Source organism: Mycena indigotica (genome assembly GCF_014461135.1).
Source record: "Mycena indigotica strain 171206Taipei chromosome Unknown Mind.scaff0012, whole genome shotgun sequence".
NCBI classification, from domain to species: Eukaryota; Fungi; Basidiomycota; class Agaricomycetes; order Agaricales; family Mycenaceae; genus Mycena; species Mycena indigotica.
This window is the reverse complement of record NW_023503011.1, coordinates 342,421-360,244: the sequence shown is the minus strand read 5'-3', so window position 1 is coordinate 360,244 and position 17,824 is coordinate 342,421. Positions and strand designations below refer to the sequence as shown.

General features: G+C 50.0%; 9 protein-coding genes across 9 annotated transcripts; 3 read left to right on the top strand and 6 right to left on the bottom strand.

Moving 5' to 3' along the window:
* Positions 1-233: 233 nt before the first annotated feature.
* MIND_01218700 (uncharacterized protein) lies at positions 234-1,734 on the bottom strand (the record flags this gene model as incomplete). The annotated part of the gene is made up of 6 exons (XM_037368691.1): positions 234-771; positions 818-1,270; positions 1,319-1,394; positions 1,445-1,459; positions 1,508-1,601; positions 1,651-1,734. 6 exons carry the CDS (start codon positions 1,732-1,734, stop codon positions 234-236), a joined length of 1,260 nt encoding a protein of 419 aa, XP_037214659.1.
* A 226-nt stretch (positions 1,735-1,960) lies between these two features.
* MIND_01218600 (uncharacterized protein) lies at positions 1,961-4,014 on the bottom strand (the record flags this gene model as incomplete). The annotated part of the gene is made up of 5 exons (XM_037368690.1): positions 1,961-1,986; positions 2,037-2,283; positions 2,329-3,005; positions 3,053-3,783; positions 3,839-4,014. The coding sequence occupies 5 exons, from the start codon at positions 4,012-4,014 to the stop codon at positions 1,961-1,963; spliced, it is 1,857 nt and encodes a 618-aa protein (XP_037214658.1).
* Positions 4,015-4,329: 315 nt separating this feature from the next.
* MIND_01218500 (uncharacterized protein) lies at positions 4,330-5,200 on the top strand (the record flags this gene model as incomplete). The annotated part of the gene is made up of 3 exons (XM_037368689.1): positions 4,330-4,382; positions 4,444-4,689; positions 4,741-5,200. 3 exons carry the CDS (start codon positions 4,330-4,332, stop codon positions 5,198-5,200), a joined length of 759 nt encoding a protein of 252 aa, XP_037214657.1.
* Positions 5,201-6,839: 1,639 nt separating this feature from the next.
* MIND_01218300 (Metallophos domain-containing protein) lies at positions 6,840-8,022 on the bottom strand (the record flags this gene model as incomplete). Its single annotated transcript, XM_037368688.1, has 4 exons — positions 7,658-8,022; positions 7,385-7,607; positions 7,234-7,328; positions 6,840-7,188 (listed from the first exon to the last, which is right to left on the bottom strand). The coding sequence occupies exons 1-4, from the start codon at positions 7,921-7,923 to the stop codon at positions 6,840-6,842; spliced, it is 933 nt and encodes a 310-aa protein (XP_037214656.1). The 5' UTR covers positions 7,924-8,022.
* An 83-nt stretch (positions 8,023-8,105) lies between these two features.
* Positions 8,106-9,907, top strand: MIND_01218200 (uncharacterized protein; the record flags this gene model as incomplete). The annotated part of the gene is made up of 5 exons (XM_037368687.1): positions 8,106-8,269; positions 8,314-8,400; positions 8,452-8,530; positions 8,581-9,710; positions 9,763-9,907. The coding sequence occupies 5 exons, from the start codon at positions 8,106-8,108 to the stop codon at positions 9,905-9,907; spliced, it is 1,605 nt and encodes a 534-aa protein (XP_037214655.1).
* A 221-nt stretch (positions 9,908-10,128) lies between these two features.
* Positions 10,129-11,405, top strand: MIND_01218100 (Metallo-dependent phosphatase; the record flags this gene model as incomplete). Its single annotated transcript, XM_037368686.1, has 6 exons — positions 10,129-10,418; positions 10,469-10,553; positions 10,601-10,732; positions 10,779-10,836; positions 10,881-10,893; positions 10,967-11,405. 6 exons carry the CDS (start codon positions 10,129-10,131, stop codon positions 11,403-11,405), a joined length of 1,017 nt encoding a protein of 338 aa, XP_037214654.1.
* A 55-nt stretch (positions 11,406-11,460) lies between these two features.
* Positions 11,461-13,488, bottom strand: MIND_01218000 (uncharacterized protein; the record flags this gene model as incomplete). Its single annotated transcript, XM_037368685.1, has 1 exon — positions 11,461-13,488. One exon carries the CDS (start codon positions 13,486-13,488, stop codon positions 11,461-11,463), a length of 2,028 nt encoding a protein of 675 aa, XP_037214653.1.
* An 80-nt stretch (positions 13,489-13,568) lies between these two features.
* MIND_01217900 (uncharacterized protein) lies at positions 13,569-14,126 on the bottom strand (the record flags this gene model as incomplete). Its single annotated transcript, XM_037368684.1, has 1 exon — positions 13,569-14,126. One exon carries the CDS (start codon positions 14,124-14,126, stop codon positions 13,569-13,571), a length of 558 nt encoding a protein of 185 aa, XP_037214652.1.
* Positions 14,127-14,898: 772 nt separating this feature from the next.
* On the bottom strand, positions 14,899-17,525 carry MIND_01217800 (uncharacterized protein; the record flags this gene model as incomplete). Its single annotated transcript, XM_037368683.1, has 3 exons — positions 14,899-16,927; positions 16,976-17,319; positions 17,367-17,525. The coding sequence occupies 3 exons, from the start codon at positions 17,523-17,525 to the stop codon at positions 14,899-14,901; spliced, it is 2,532 nt and encodes an 843-aa protein (XP_037214651.1).
* Between the last annotated feature and the right edge of the window lie 299 nt (positions 17,526-17,824).

Genomic DNA, 17,824 nt, shown 5'->3' with positions numbered 1-17,824 from the left:
TACTTGGTGGTCCGATACAACTCCCAGTACCCAAATCTTCTGTGGCGATCGGAAAATATGCGAGCGACACAATTTTGAATTTGAAAGCAACGCAAAAGGCTGGTTCAAGGATGAGAAACCAGAACAAGAAGTTAAGAGCACCGCTTTTGGGCGGAAGAGTAGGGAATATAAATTAATAGTCCGTCTCGCGTAATTACAAGGTATAAACAGCTGCGTAGGACTTTCGCTGCCTGCTACACCGGCCTGGGTGATATCCTGATATCTCCTGGTGGTTTTGGGGAACTGCCAGGTCTAGGGCTTCTATTGGGTGTCCTCAGCGAAGTCATCTCATTAGCATCCTCCCCATCCGAGTCCTCTTCTTCTTCACGCACCAGCGACAAATCATGTTGCTGTTGACTTGACAATGCTTCAGCCTCATATGGACTGAATAGCATACCCGGTTGGTTGCGATAGAGCGAGCTTCGGCGAACATGTCGAGGACTTGGAAGAGCCATTCCAACACCCATTCCAATGCTATCTCGCCTAACTCCGTGCCAGCCATCAAGGGAAAGTCGTCCTTCCAGTGTCAGTCCACCACGTCCCTCTTCCACTGCTTCCGCAGCACCCTCCAGCATTGAAAGATTGAGGATATGTACGCCAACAAAGGTGACGACGAAACCGCAGACTAGAGAGATTGTGTTGGTCGCATCGCTAGTGTTAAAACCTTCGAACAGAATCAAGGATGCGACTATCGTACAGCTGCAAAAGCCGACGTAGTACATTGGGTTGACGCTATTTTTCATGGTAAGCTCAGATACGAGTCGGGAAGAATGCTCACATGTTGACTGAAAACGTATCCAGGGCCTTGTTATAGTAGTTAAGCTGGATGACAATGCATGCAGCAGAGATTGCGCCAAACAAATACGTGCTTGGGTACACAAACTGATTCTTGCCCGCGAATGTAAGCTTGACCGCAACGCCAAAGCCCTTCACAAACATCACTGACACGCTTCCAACAAGTGACGCGATAGAAATGAAAACCACGGGGTTCTTGCGGCCAAGTTTCGGAGCAACTCCATATGCAAGGACGACAGAGCCAACGCAGACGACGAAACAGTATAGCAGAAACCCTGGCTTGAGAGCGTAGTTGAGAAAGTCGGTTATCGTGTCAATAGGCTGGTCGTCCGGCGCATGGAGCACGATTATGACGGAGCCAAGTAGACATAGAGCGCAGCCAACTCGACCGAGATGGCCAAGTCTTTCATTTAGAAGAAAGGAGGCTAGGATTGCGCTGGTGAATGTTCAGGAAGACAAGATACAACAAACTGGGCCGACGTACCCAATAAGAACACTCAATGCTCCAAGCGGGGTGACAAGTACGGGCGGAGCGAAAGAATAAGCCGCGAAGTTAGCGACTGCAGGACGAGTTAGAGCCAACAATCAGAGGTACGACCAACTAGTCTACCTTCACCAAGAATCACTGAAATGCGTTCAATGAACAAGAATCGCAATAGGTTTATTCACGCACAAGTCGACATCCCAGCCCACCATGTTGGATTCCGCAGGTATGCGAGATTTTCGGAAGCAGAAGAATTGTTCCCATTAGCAGCAGCAGTGAGGCCCTAAGTGGCTATTCAGATGATGTTCATACTGTCCAACCAGCACACGCACCTTTTTCGTTATTACGATGCTCGTCCCGATGGCCGCTGAGCTGGAGACCGCCAAAGCGAGGCCAATGTATTTGTCGTCGACCATCCAAAAGTGGAGAAGGTCAGGTTAAGGCGTAAAAATGCGTAAGAAAGGACCGTGAAAGTGAAGGACAAGATTCAAGTCGCTGCACAGCCACGGACGATCGTTCGAGCAGAAAAAGGAATAAAATGGTTCCGCGAATGCTAGTCTATTTCTAAAGACATACATTGTACAACAAATTGGATATGCAATTAAATCTAGTCTATATGTGCCTACACAGCACTTTTGGTATCTAAAAGAGCCACGGTCCCACAGCAACTGCGAAGGTCGTCAGCAATATCAAGTCCCATTACTCTAAGAAAACGTACTGCTTTTAGGGGCAGGAAGCGCTTCTGGAGGCTGCAAACAGCTTTGGTGGATGAGGTTTAGCGCCTTGACCGCGTCCTTTCCGTCGATAACACAAGAAATATTGATCTCGCTGGCACCTTGGCTAATCATTTCGATGTTGACCTTGCCTTGGGCTAGTGTGGTGAACATCCGTCCAGCAATACCAATCATATTGCGCATATGTTTCCCTACTAAGGAGAGAATTGCCATATCATGATGCACTGAGACCTAGGCAAACATGAAACGGCGGAGAAAACGAATGAGAGGGCCTACGGTGCCAATCTTGCGCAGCTCCTTCAATAGCTTCTCCAAGACTTTCTTTGCCAACCCGTCCTCGATCGCCATACTCACGTGGACTTCACTTGTGCTGATGAGGTCCACAACAACCCCAAATCGATCCAGCGTCTCAAAAATACCGGCAAGGAAGCCATGCGAGACGCTTTTGCGATTCGAGTTGATATTGAGGACAACGATGTGCTCTTTGATTGTCACGGCCGTGGGATGCCTGGGATGATGGTTTTCGGTGGCTCGAGCTCTTAGAAGAGCGAGAGCGACGGGAGAAGCTGGTTCAGGAACGCTGCCAACATCGTCTTCAATTTGGCCAGCATCGTCTTCCTCTGGGTCTGGGTGGATGACAGTTCCTCCCCCTCGTGGATTCTCGACATTCTTGATTCTAATGGGTATCTTGCGCCGAATAGCCTGCTCCATAGTAAATGGATGTACCACTTCGCTGCCATAGTAGGTCAGCTCAGCTGCCTCTGCCGGTGAAATGATGCTGATAAGTCGCGAGGTTGGTACTTTGCGAGGATCAGCAGTAAAGATTCCATCAACCTCCTTCCAAATCTGCAGTTCAGATGCTTCGAGGCCAACTGCAAGTAAAGCAGAAAGTAAGTCGGTATATCCACGACCAATCTGGCGTAATAGGGAGCCTGGTACGGGTCCAAAGAAGCCTGGATCATCATCAATTCGCAGAAAGATATCACTGAACACGGAGTACCTGTAACGACGGGAACTCTGGGGCCGCATTGCTTGATACGCTCGCCAACGGCCTCGGAAAGGCGGTCATAGAACTCTTGATCTAAGGAGTCATCGTCACTCGACTCGTCTTCCGCTACAGGCACAATATCTTCCAGAGACACATACTCTGCGTCAATGCCTTGGTCGCGAAGTACAGCCGTCATGAATTTGCATGCTAGTCGCTCTCCTAGCCCGACAATGGTGTCTTTCGATCGCGGGGAAATCTCGTCGATCACCTGCAACGGCCCGTAAGTTAAGTTCGCCGGATAAAATGTGGCAAGACGCGCCTGGGACGCATACAAGAAACTCCGCAGCCATTCACAGTCGCGCTCGATCTCTGCTTCGAGTTCTTGTAGAATGGATTGGTCACCAACACAGGCACGAGCAGCATTGAAATGCTCCTGACGTATCAAATCCACAGTTGCATGAAAAGCAGGAAGAGTTTCTAGTTGAGGTATTATAGGTGTCATCCCAGACCAAGGATAGCCCTCAGTACTACTGCGAGGGCTGCTCGATGGCGTTTGAGAACCATCAGAAAGGCGTCCGAATATGCCATTGGATACTGGAGTGGTATAACCGGACTGTGTTTTCGGTCTTCGTTGGAGGGCTTCTGATGCCGCTTTCAGTAATAAGTTGGTCGTTCCCAATGCTTTTGTCGATCCTGAACGCGCCGAGCATACTATAGCGACCTTGTTGGAGTCGATATAGCTTCTGCCGTGTCATTGTGCATTAAGCTTTAGAAACGGAGCATTCGAATGACACGTACGAGACAATGTCCCTCGCAATACCCACTGCAAACTTTCCAACGCTCGTTCCACCAAATTTTTGCACGAGCCATGGCGACGAAGGGTCGATGCTGTTTTGATGCAGATTCGGGGGAGTGCGTGGAGGAGAAGAGGACAATGATGACGAAGGAGATGACGATCCAGATGAAATGGACATGGTGGAAAGGCTGGAAGTAGGCGTCTAACTCCAATGCATGAATTCCAACTCCAAAAATGGAATGAGTCACATCACATCGATCCACGTTTGGCCACGGCCAACACTTCGGCCGGTCATGCATTCGGCCGACACTATGTAGCTTTCGCAAAAGTTGAGCGCAAGCTAAGTGCAGACTACTAGACCACGATCTTGGTGCGAGGATTCGACTCTAACACTGTATTGTAACGCATGCATCCAGAGGCACAAGCCAAATGGCCTCTGAAAGTACTTACACTCGTCGATTATGTCATCTCATCTTCCTTTTCTTGACTCGAAATGCCCCATAAACGAGCCAAACGCTCACTACGCGACGCTCACCGTACCGGACAGTTCGTAGCTCCTTTTTCTATCTATGCTGAAGCATGGCTCAAGTTTTTTCTTTTCACCTAGAGGCATTGACAACGCTCCTGCCAAAGACCACACTGATTCTCTATCATCTGAACCACTACCTAAATCATTCGTGAGGGCTATCAATGCGGTCCATATACGGGCGGAGTATCGCGCTAAGCGTAAACTGCGGGAGGAAGATGGGCCCGGCGATGGAAATGAGCACAAGGGAAAACGCAGTAAAACGGAAGCCAACCCATCGGAAGCTACCAAGATTCGCCCAGGAGAGACCCTAGCACACTTCAATAAGTACGCGATTTCCGCTCCCAGCGTTTATCGGAGATAACTGACACCATACAGACGTATAGAGGGAGATATGCGACCAGTTGTGCGAAACGCGATGCAAGCCTCCCGAGCTCTACAACGGGCACAAAAGAAAACAGAGCTCGCTGCCAAACATGATAAAAAAGCAAATGGCCAAAGTCGTGGCATGGACTCGGACAATGACAACGACACTCCCATTAATCACCAAGCCAAACCTGCCGACATCTCTAGAAAGCCGAAAGACTTTCAACTGACTTCAACTGCTGCACCAAGACGGTTGAATGACATTGCTCAGGCACCACCAGACTTGTCTGCTCTGGTCAAAAAGGCACAAAAGAAGCCAGGGGGAGCGAAGGTCGGTGTTGGGAAAGAAAAGGCAAAGGAAGTTGTATCACCAGCCCAGCAACTACTGCTTGCGCAAGCAAGGGAAGAGGCGATCCGGAAATATAGGGAGTTGAAGGCGAAACGGCTGATAGCGTCACAGACGACTGATTAAGCATAGACTGGGTCAGTCCTTCATTATGCTATGGCGGCTAGTCATCCATATAACACAACTTACAGCAATGCACACATCCACTCGAGTGTAACGCTCCTCTTGAAGGCACCCCGAAAGTAGACCCTTCATACCCAAAGATTCTACGATGACGGCCAAGATCACACGCTGGTCAACACGTACAAACCCATCAAACGCGTCTACGTCAACCAGGCGAGCAGTTTTGTAACCAGTAGCTCGTCATATTGGCCATTACACCATCAGGATATAAGGGCTCAGAATGTTATATACTGTACAATCATTGGACGCGACGGAAAGAGATTACCGCCTGATCACGTAACGAAACGCATGACGCGTGTTTCCAGACCCGTCAACGATGTGAACTGTGCGCTTTTTCTGCCCAAACCATGTCTGCGGACGGCCATGACCCAGAATCTCTCCGACCAGACGACCGCTGGCACTTCTCCCTGCACCCAGATGTGAAAAAACACTCGACTCATAGTGCTGTTCCCTTTGGCTCGTTTATGCATCCAACGCATGCCACCCTTGCTCTCTCCTCCGAAAAAGACCTAGCTTGGACGTCTAGAGACCACCGCAAAAGTCGCCACATTGCCACTAGTCCGCGAACTGGTCGAGAGAGACATGCACACGGGACGCTACACAAGATCGCCAACATGCGACATGCAGAATACAGCAACATCAGCTGGTGGGTTGCAATGGTCAGTTTCCACTAATAAAAAAAGAGGGAGCTAACTCGTCCAAAAAAGTTGTTTACCGTGGGGAGCATCGTCTGGGTTATCAACGGCTTTTTTGCTTTTCTCCCCTTCGTTAACTCCAGCGTCCCCGAGAACATGGACGCAGTTGGGTGGACCGCCTGGCTTGGTGCCACTATATTCGAGTTTGGCGCGCTGGCCGCTGTGTTAGAGGCTTGGAACCGCAAAGATACAGCCAACTTTGGGTGGAACTTCAACAAACTGCTCAATGGCGATTCAGAAAAGCCATCTTCACCCAAACACCAGTGGATATGGTTCTCCACATCCGCAAAGTACTTCCACGAGCTGGGCTTCTTGGCTGCATTCGTTCAGTACTGGGCAGCGACTATCTTCTGGATCAGTGGGTGAGTAGGTCATCGCTTAGAGTCCTCGTGATATAGATTCAACAGATTCACTGCTATTCCGACCATTCAAAACGCCATAATGTCGCATACAGGGGTCTTGGACGGCGTGTTTTGGACCCCACAGGTCGTCGGTGGAACTGGGTTCATGATCGCCTCGTAAGATTCCAAGTTTGATTGCATTCATCTACTGACCATACTACATAGGATCATGATCATGATAGAGACACAACGAAAATGGTACATCCCTGCCCCACTTTCCCTCGGCTGGCATGTTGGATGTAGGTCTCTCAACTTCAGTTTGCTTGTCTTTATGAAGTCATTCATAGTTTGGAATCTGGTGGGGGCAGTTGGCTTCACGTTATGCGGTGGGTTTGGCTATGCATTGAATGAGAGTAATGGTATCGCGTACCAGAGTTCGTGCTCGACGTTTTGGGGAGGGTGGGCGTTCTTGATTGGAAGTGTCATCCAATGGTACGAGTGCGTTAACCCAATAAAAGATGCTGCCCTATAAAATACGTGCATTCCTCAATTGAGCAGGTCAACGACGATGGGCTGGAATCCTGATCCTCCCACTGGAGGTAGTACTCCGCCACTCGCTAGCTTGGGGGTATTTGCAGCATTGACGAATATAGTTTGCTGACCGTTTCCGCCGATCTTCTCTTCGTCTTCCGCAATCCGACGGCTAGCTGGGTTTTGGGCGGACGGCGTTGCCTCACTCCATTCGTGCACATAACATCCACGCGACTCGTGAATATGGCCAAAGACGTGTAATCTGGGCCGTAAGCTGATAATCCGAGAGGTCAGAGCCGGGCAACCTGCGAATGCATTGTGTGTGGTCTGGTCAAGGATGCCGTGAGGGGGTCCGTGGGTCATTCTGCTACATGGTTAGTACTTGGCCTTCAGTTCGAAATGAACTTACAAAATATCAGTTTCAGGGAAAGCTGAAACCATCGATGTCGCGTCTGCAGAATCGTATCCAAATGCGCGGACGCGTGCACCAAAGTTGGGACTTCGCTATAACAGGAGCACGATGACATCTCGCGACAAATACACTTCTTTGAGCTGCTTACCGGAGTGCCGTAGACCGTCCATTCCCGTCCTCCAGCTGTGAATGAATACTTTTCGTCACGCAGATAAATCACATTTGCAGCTTTGGCACGTGAACCGGTGAGCAACTCGAATATCGGATCCGGGTGTTCCCAGATTGCTGGTTTCCCTGGATGACCAGTGTGTTCCCAGTTCTTATCGTACCATTCGCGGTCGAGAGCAAAGTCGCGGTTGCCGGCTATTATACTGCTAATCGTTTCAGTTGATTGTCGCGTCGAGAATGGAGTGACGCGAACATTTTGATTGGATGTGGGAGTGCATAGAGCCAGTCCATAGTGCGATGCAAGTCGCGGAGAGTTCCTCGCCGGGTGAGGTCGCCTGAGTGAAGTAAAACATCACCATCAGGGACCGGGAAAACTTGGGAGTGGGTGTCTGAGATGAGCACGAAGCGGGTATAGCTTCCAGCCGGTTTTGGTGAAGGCTGGTGGTCTGGATAGTCGAGCTGAACAATACTTGTTGGTGATGTGATGCGCTTGCGACGTGGAAGCATCTTGGTGGTCATCGACAACGAGATCAAAGGCTCAGTCCAACACCGCCGCAGAATCGACGTCGTTTTACGCTCGAGAAGTAGGTCAGTTCTTTGCCTGTGATGGACGAACGTGCCAAAATGAATGCGATCAAACAAAGCTTTTATACCTTAGACCCCAACCTCCACTACTACCTCTTTTTCTCTGTCCCCCCGTCATGTCTTCTCCAGCCCCAGACGCGGCTACACCTCATGAGGTTGATGAGGATGCTCCAGGTCCTCCCATTTCCGTTCCCGACAGTGGCGAAGGCGAAGGCGGGAAGCTCAAGATGATCGTCCAGCTGGTCAAGAAGTCGCTCGGTGTCAAAGACATTGCTGCCATGTATGTCTTTTCTTTCCAGTCTGGACTCTTAACTCATGTACCAGGCGGCTCTCATTACCCGCATCACTGCTTGAACCAGTTCCAAATCTTGAATACTGGCACTATCTCGACAGACCAGACATGTTCGTAGCGTGCGTGGTCCAACGCTCTCTTGTGCTCTGGAGCTCACGACTACTTGGTAGTGTCAACGACTCCGATGACCCCTTTGAGCGAATACTCGCTATCCTCCGTTTCACCTTCACCAAGGATCTCAAATTTGTTGTGTGTCGCAGTCTTGAAGCAAACATGCGTATATGATGACCTGCCTCTAGCACGGCAAAGTCTGCAAACCTTACAATTCAGTCCTTGGCGAGCATTTCCGTGCCCATTGGGACGTCATCCCTGCCAAGTCCCCGCTTGAAGGCTCTGCCACCCCTTCGCCGACGCTTTTGGCTGATACTGCTAGTGTCAAGAGCGCCCGCAGTTCCCGTAGTGGTATCAGTGCATTTTCCAAGACAGGAAAATCACCATCGACTGCTGCCACCTCTTTGGATGTTCCCAATGCCGAGATCTCCCAACTCAACCTAGCGCCATCGCAAGACACTGTTCGCGTTATCTACATTACTGAACAAGTTTCCCATCATCCTCCCGTATCCGCATATTACGCCTCTTGTCCAGACCGCTTCGTCGAACTCTACGGCATTGACCAAATTTCTGCCAGAGTTTCTGGGACCACTCTCCGTGTCTCGCCTGGCCATTACAATAAGGGTCTTCACATCAACATTACGGGCGGTCCCGGCGCAGGTGAACAATATAACATCAACCATCCTATTGCCTCGGTCAACGGCTTGCTACGAGGCAGTTTCTATGTCACTGTCGCTGATTCGACAATCATTTCGTGTGTTGGTGGCAACCAACGGTTCCGCGCTATCATTGAATACAAAGAAGAGTCATGGCTTGGACGGGCGCACTTCCTGCTTGAAGGTGTCATCCATACTGTGGTGGAAGGCGATACGCAACATAACGAGTGGACCAAAGTAAAGCACGTGCCGTTACCCCGCGTTGTTGCTGTCTTCGATGGGTCATGGCGAGGGCGTATTCGCTGGCGGCGCGTTGGTGTTGGGTCCTATCCGGACACGACTCCCTCTTCGTATTCTTCTCCCTCCCCATCACATGTCTCCCTTGCCGTTCCCGTTATCCCGTCCGCAGCTTCATCACGCATGGATGTCTCTGCGGCCAAGGAGGAGGAATGGGCGGAATTAATTGACTTGTCTCAAGTGCACGTGATCCCAAAGACGGTCCGCCCATTGGAGAAACAACTGCCGCACGAGAGTCGCAAGCTTTGGGAAAGTGTTACCAGTCGGCTGCTTAAGAAGGAGTTTTCTGATGCGACGAAGGAGAAGGTTGCTATTGAGCAAAAGCAACGGGATGAGGCTGCTGAACGCAAGAGGAAAGGTCAAAGGTAAGGCTACATCATAATCTTTCCTTTCGTTCTCTAACAGCTTGTCTATCAGCTTCATTCCGCGTTACTTCGATCCGGACATGGACAAGGGCTATTCGACGCTGACGGATGCCGGCCGATTGGCTGTTGAGGAGGAGATCAATGAGCCCACACATTATCACGACAATCTGGAAGACGCTGTCAAAGATACTCCGTAGGAAGAAGAGCCTGAGAAGTATTTTGTCTCTTGAACGGACTCGAGCATTTTCAAACGCCCTCTGGGTCATTTTATTGTCTTTTAGACAGCACAGACTACTATTACCATGCAACGAATCCATGTTTACGAGTAGATAATGAGACTGATGATGATGCCTTGGAATCTTTACTTCTGACCACATCTCACAATGATGATTGTGGAGAACAGCCCCCTCTTGCTCTCATGGCGGGATGCAAACAAACCAGAACTCTCGCGCTCCCTCAACGGCCCACAATATCTTCGTCCACCACCCAAGTGCAGCTCGACTACGATCCCGCGGCGCTCCTCGCGAAACCGTCAGCAGATTGGACGCGTTTTGTGCTGCTGTCTGACACGCATACGCACGCCTGCGACGTGCCCGGCGATGAGAACGACGTGTTGATTCACACGGGAGACCTTACAAACCGTGGCCGGCTTCCGGAGTTGCAAGCAACAGTGGACTGGTTGCGCTCTTTGCCCCACAAGGTTAAGATGTGCGGGCTTTCCTCCCACTATAAGGCTGTGTCTATAATTATTCGAATAGCGTCATCGCGGGCAACCACGACCTCATACTGCATCAAGACTTCTACGAAGATAACTGGGCGAGGAAGGGTTTCTTGGAGCCAGAGGTGTGTTTGGCCAACTTCGTCTGTGCCAGGCTCACACAATTGCCCAGTCCGTTGCAGAGGCGCGGAAACTACTCAAAGGGTCTGCGGCCGTTGCCGCGGGGATCGTCTATCTCGAAGATGAACAGTACACGTTCCGCGCTCGGGAAGGCGGGAGGGAATGGAGCGTGTATGGCTCACCAGTTCAGCTTCTTTCTGGCTATCAGGGCTGCTGACAAGAATCAACAGTGGTCCCCCAATTTCTACAACTGGGCGTTTGGCTATGACCGTGGTGAGGAGGCAGAAGGTGTTTTTTTAGTCCCCTAATCAGGCATCCACTCATCTCTATAGCGCTGGTGGGCAAGTTTCCGCGGACGGACATACTGCAAGTTTCTTCTTGGATCTCGGAACTATAATTCATAAATACACACACACAGGTTAACCCATGGTCCTCCGCGCAATGTTCTCGACCTCACCAACAACAATATTCTTGCCGGTTGCGCCGCTCTCGCGTCAAGGGTACAACAACTCAAGCCACTGCTCCATGTCTTCGGGCATATCCACGAAGCTCGCGGGGCATATGTGCATTCATGGAATGAACAGCTCGCAGCACAGAATGCCATACAACTGGGAGTTTCAAAAGAACACCAAGAGCGGGTCGACTTCACTGAACACCTTGATTCCGAATACCCTGCCAACGACGACTTTGACGAAAGGCCGGATGCAACTGGCCCAGCGGAAACGATATTCGTCAACGCGGCGAATTACCCTTCAGGTCCAGTGGCAAGGCTGGCTGCGAAGTCTGGAGCAAGGGTGAACATGGGAGGCAAGGGTTTCCAGCCGATTATTGTAGATCTTGTGGATAAAGCGAACTAGTGACGTTCAGAGCGGGAAGAAAGAGGGGAGAGGATAATTGTTCGTCCAAACCGAGCTAGAGCTCAATTGCAAACTGCTCCACGTCGCGAAATTTGGCCATTTGTCGTTGTACAATGCGGAGATTTTCCTGAGCTGCCGGTTCAGTTATCCAATGGAAGCGTTCCAAGCCTTCTGGTGCGTCAAACACGGGACTTTCAAACACTCTGCGCACGACCAGATGCCATTGCTGGGTCGGCAAATGAGATATTTTCATCAGTCCGTGGGCAAAACGCGTCTGGTGGAGGTCATGGACTATCAGGTCGTCATTGCGATCATATGGTTTGAGGAACGTGAGGCTACGCAGTGCGTTGATGACACGGAGCACATCGGTAACAGCGATTACCGTGCGTTGTTCAAAAAGGTAAGAAAGTATGATGACGACGTCTTCGAGCTTCCCACCGAGATCAGTGGAATGAAGGTGATTAAGTTCGAATAACCTTTTCCTAACCAGAGCGAAAGGAATTGCTGTGTTTGTTTGACCCCACAGCAATACCGCTTTGACAACTAGCATGACTGCTAGAGCCAATGGCGACGCGCATATTGCGAGTGCTTCGATGACCGCATTAGATTCATCTTCGCTAGGTGGTGGGAGTCGAGCCGTGCCAGTGCTTTCCATTGTCAAATCTATACTCATCCAGAGAACAGCTAGCATGTCATGGAGTGCCGTTTCTGAGTGGTGGGAGTTTGCGCTGGCAGCTGACGACTCGATGGAATACAAGGCAATAGTCGACGGAAAACAACGCCAAAGGTGACGATAGAGTCCCGCGAAAAGCAGTGAAACTTGAGAGTTCCTTGAGGCGTCTTTGCCAAGATATTTGAGATACGCAATGATGCCCATGGGGATCTCTCTCGCCTTTTGTGGCCGCCAAAGACCGCAAAGAACTCTCATCACTGTTTGCGCCGCCGCCTGTTCCCATAGACGAGGAACTCTCCGTACTTTAGAGAAAACAGTATCAATCGTAGACTCGAGTTCTCGGAGCGCATTTTCACTTATAGTAGACCGCAAGTCATTGAGATAGATGGTGTCCAGAGTCTCTTGCCAGCGGTAAGGCAGCAAGCCACAAGTGGTGGCAGTTTGCAAATAGTCGAAGAATAAGCGATGAGAAACAGACGTGCAAAGTTCTCGAGAGACCATATCAAATTGTTTTGAGTTGGTTATCGAAAGTTTGAGCGTTAACATGGCTGCTCTGATCTCTGATGATGAAAAGAGAAATGATCGAAAAAGGTAGCGCCGAACTGGGTCAGAATAAGCGCTTCCAGCCCAACGACTGGCGTGTTGCTGGAGGTACATCTGCAGCCATCCGATGCCGCTCCAGTTCGCCATGGTTTTCATGGAGATGTAAAATGGCGAGGAAATGACATTTGAATACGGGGAATGAGGAGAATCGGGGTACAGGGGAATATGTTCCAGAATTGGAGGAAGTATGAATGGAGTAGTTGGGTGTGGAGCAGAGATATTGCAAAGGGCCCAGAATGCCTTGAGACAGGCAGCATCGCGTTTTTCAATGGCATCGGATGTTAACAAACCATCATTACGGCTCCGCCAGAGTTCTGCGATCCTGTAGGGCAGATTTACCTCCTCGGAAGCACACAACCTCGTCATCAGCGCAACGTTTCCGTGGTGTTGCTCAGATGAACCCCACATTGCATCAGGAATGGTTTCAATGAAGTTCTGCGGCTCAGTGTCATCAGACAACGAGCTCACAGTCCAAATAAGCGCCGAGACATCGCGCTCACGGCGTCCGACAGAGGGGGAGATGGCACGGACAATCATATTGTCGACAAGAGTCGCAGGACTGGTTGCAGGACTGGCAGAACGCGTCGGTTGATAAAACAAAAGTGCACAGAATCGCGAGAGACCCCAGATGGCATTGGAGAATGGAGTGCGATATGGAGAGTCGAATTGTATCAACGGTAAAATGGTCATGAAAGTGTAGAAGCCGAGAACCAGGCCCAGGATACCTGCGACAAGCGCAGCAATGATCTTGTTGACGGGAAGGAGAAAGACGACCAGGCCGCAAAAGGAAGAAAAGGAGGGCAGCATGAAGCAAAGAAGGTATAATCTCGACGACTGCATGCATTTTGTACCTGAAGACAGTGAGAAATAGTTCGTGGAGAGCAATACTAGTAGGCGAACCGTCTTAAGCCGTAATATAGATACGAATAGACGCGAGCGCGGACAACTGGAGAAGATCGCATGTTCGCTCGGTGTAGGAAGTCTCGGGCCCATTGCTCAAGTAAAGTTGCAACGAGGGCACAAGCAAGACTTAATCCAAGACTGATGAACCACAACGCGTTACAGACAAGAGACGATGTTGCTGGTGTAAACGGTTGTGGAATAAAAGGCGCTGAAGTCGAGTTATTGGAGGACACTATGAGGATTTGTTGCAAAAGTTCAACGGTCGCATCGCCGGGATCTTGCACCAAAGTCTTATAGCTTTCGATGAGAAAGGCAGTCAGACTGGCCGAGAATAGACCAGCCTTACGAGCTTCAACGTCAAACGTTACTGAAACAAAAGGAATCCGCACAAAAATGAGCATTGCCTCCATATCACTCTTCCAGCTTGCAACAAGCGATCTGTCGTAACGATCCGCTTCATCAACATAGACAGACCATAGCTTTGCGGCTCCTGCCTCTTCAGCACGGCGGACGGAAGAGTCCTCTGCAAGTTCGCTGGACATGGGTATGAGCGTATACTGTAGAGCTAGCGCGTGTCAACAGCCTGACCATCGTGGAAGAAGACTGCAAGTCGTGTTTCGTTCCGAGTGACGTCTTGTGACCCGACGTGCTGATAACATCACTTGGGAGAAAGGCCAACGCGGTGCGCGGCGGATACGAGTACTCAATTGCACAATACTATGAGTAAAGGGTGCGTACGAGCCCAACCCACACACCCAATCCTAGCTCGGCACAACAAAACAAAAGCAACTTGAAATGTCTGACGATGCGTCAGACTTGGACAGTCTCGACCGGCGACCACAACCCAAACACGTCCAAACTCAATCTTTGGCTCCACTACGGTCACCGCGACCAAATCATGATTCAGATTCGATATTTGAGGTTGTATCCTCAGGCTTGAACATTTTGTGGAGGAATGGTCGTCACGAATGTTTGCAGATGTCTACTAGGGTTAGGGTTGAGTGTATTGAAAGACTACAAATATGATCTAATGGAATTTGAAGACGAGGGGTTTCAAATTTGTTACATTTTAGCTACGGCATTACAATTTTAGAGCGTGACAAGAGAGCTGAAATTTGCGCTGGGAGGGGTGTGATGGACGATTACTAAAGTACTCGTAATTTTGTTTCCATCGACAACAATCTGACTCTTGACTGCTTTCAGAGGCCGCAGCGATATGTATTTTGAGTGTAAACTATGCTCAAAAGCGCCCAACGCGGAGACTTTTACGCCTTCTTCCAGATGGGCAATGGACAGACTGGTGCGAGTTCATGATCACAAACAGGGCACCGCCTGTGCTATTCGTGACCGCACAATATCGAGATCTGTCTGGGCCGCCGGTTCAGTTATCCAGTGAAAGCGGGCTAAACCATCTGGTGGCTCGAACACAGCGCCGTCCAGTACCTTACGCACGACTGGGTATCCCAACGTTGAACCTTGTGGGCTTTCTGTTAGTTGCCGTAGACTGCGAGCGAAACGAGTTTGGTGAGTCATGTCTACGACCAAGTCGTCGTTGACGGACGACTCGGAGAGATAGAATTCCATCATGGGTTGCAAGGCTGCAACAGCGCGGGCCGTGTCGGTTACATCTGTGAAGACATATCTTTCGAGGAATTCCGAGATGACGAGGACGATAGCTTCGAGTTTCGTGGGGCTGCATGCATCGCTGACGGACTGCGCTGTGTTAGATGGGGGAGGAAAGATCCGTTGGTCCACCAGTATGGTTTTGACCACGAATAAAACTGCTGGAGCCATGGGTGAGGCGCATGTTGTCAATACCTCGACAACAGCTTGAATCTCCTCTTTGGAAGCAGGTGGTGGTTCGTTCGCCGGGCTTTCCACGATTGTTTGCGCACATATCCAGATCACAATTAGCACATCATGGAGCGATGGTGGAGGCAATGTTTGAGTGGTTGGTGATTCAATCGCAACGATGGTAGTGGGAAAGCAACGCCACATATATGCATGCAGTCCGGTGTCAAGAAGCCTCCAAGCTTCGTAATTTTTCGAGGCATCGAGAGGAGTGGATGTGTCCCCATCGCTGCCATGATGCTTGAGATATTCAACAATGCTATTGGGTATCAGTCTCCTTTCTTGGGGCTGCCAAAGACTACAAAGCTCTCTCATGACGAGCAGTTGAGGGACCCCACTAGTATGATCAACGTGCAAAGGCGCAGTATCAAGCACTGCTTCTACCTCTACAAGGCAGTTTCGTGGTATGAGGCCCGAAGGATAGATGATGTTACGAGTCTCTTGCCATCGATAGGGAAGCGAGGTACAAGTTGCCGTCCTTTGCAAGTACTCAAAAAAGAGGAATTGAGAGATGGAGTCGCAGAGTTCTTTGGAAGCCATGTCAAACTGCTGGCGACTGCTCACGGACAATTCAAGTTTCGCTAGATTTTGATTGATCTGTGCTGCGTGCGGAAAGAACCGAGAGATGTAACGTCGAACTGGTTGAAATTTGGAAACAGTCGACGTCCTAGTATAGCATCGCGGTAAATACATCCGCAACCATTCAAGCCCGTTCCAACTGGCCATTGCTTTCATGGAGATGAAGAATGGTGAAGACAATATGCTTGGTGACCGCGGAAGTCTGAGGTAGCGAAACAATGGAACATGCACCAGGACACTAGGAAGTGCATCAGGAGTGACTAGGGGTGATGGTGGTACACTGCAAAGTGCCCAAAGCGCCTTGAGGCAAGCATGTTCACGTCGTTCAATTGCATCAGTAGATAGAACCCCATTATTGCTACTGCGCCACAGTTCGGCAATCCTGAAGGGCAGATTTACTTGCTCCGAGTCGCGCAAAGTAGTCATCAATGTGACGTTTCTACGATGTTGTTGCTTTGGACCCCAGATCGCATCAGGTATGGCTTCAACAAAGGTTTGCAGCTCAGTGTCGTCGGACATAGATCTCGTTGTCCATATAAGAGCAGAAGTGTCGCGCTCTTGTCGAGATTCTGATGGTTCGACCGCATTCTCGATTATGTTGTCGACAATGGTGCTTGGGACATCATCAGAATGCTTATTGGGATATTTATGACGCTGCCAAAGCCGAGCGCAGGACTGGGACATGCCCCAGATGGTATTTGAGAGCGGCGTTCGATATGGAGAGTTGAACCGAAGCAGAGGGAAAATGGTCAGGAATGCATAGACGCTCATGACCAGACCCAATATGGCTCCCACAAGTCCCGCCATGATCTTGTTGACTGGAAGTAGGAAGGCAATGAGGCCGCCGAAGAAGAAAATAAGTGAGGCATGCAGGAGCAAGGGTATGATTTCGACAACCGCATGCATTTTGTACCTAATCAATGAGTCAGCAAAAGAGAGCTGGTAGCGAAAATCACCATACCGTCGAAGACCATAGTAAAGATACGAGTAAATTCGCGCACGAACGACAGGAGAAGAACGAATGTTGGCTCGGTGTAGAAAATCCCGAGCCCATTGCTCAAGCAACGTCGCGACAAGAGCGCAAGAGAGACTCAAGCCCAAACTAGTGAACCACAATGCATTGCAGACAAGAGACGACACGGCTGGTGTGAAGGGTTCCTGAATAATGGGTGTTGACGTGGAGTTGTTGGATGACACTACGAGGATTTGCTGCAAAAGTTGGACAGTCGCATCGCCAGGATCTTGAACGAGGGTTTTGTAGCTTTCAATGAGGAACGCAGTTAAACTGGCAGAGAATAGACCAGCCTTCCCAGGTTCAATCTCAGAGTAAACATCCACAAAGAAAGACGTACGAATATCAGCATTCCCTCCATGTCACTTTTCCAGCTTGCGACAAGCGATTTGTCGTACCGCTCTGCTTCATCAACGTAGACAGACCAGAGCTTCGCCGCTGCCGCTTCCTCAGCACGGTCGTCAAATGAGCCATGATGATTGGTGTAAACGGGCGGCATAGGGAACGCGAGCGGACAAGTTGCATGTCAACAGCATCGTGGAATCCGCAAAAGAGGCTCTGCCGATGCGAAATCATAGTAGAGCCAAATACGAAGTGCAGGACAGCCCCTTGAATCTTTCACCCATGGCCAATTCTACTCAAATTAACTCAATCGTTGCAAAAACACAGAACTAATGAGCGCGTAGACATAGTAGACATGGGTCAGTGCTGAATCTGCCAGCGTGACTTATCCTCTAGCTGTCTCTTCCAGAGCCAGCTCATAATCGGACAGCCGCTGTACTCATGCTACCCATACAT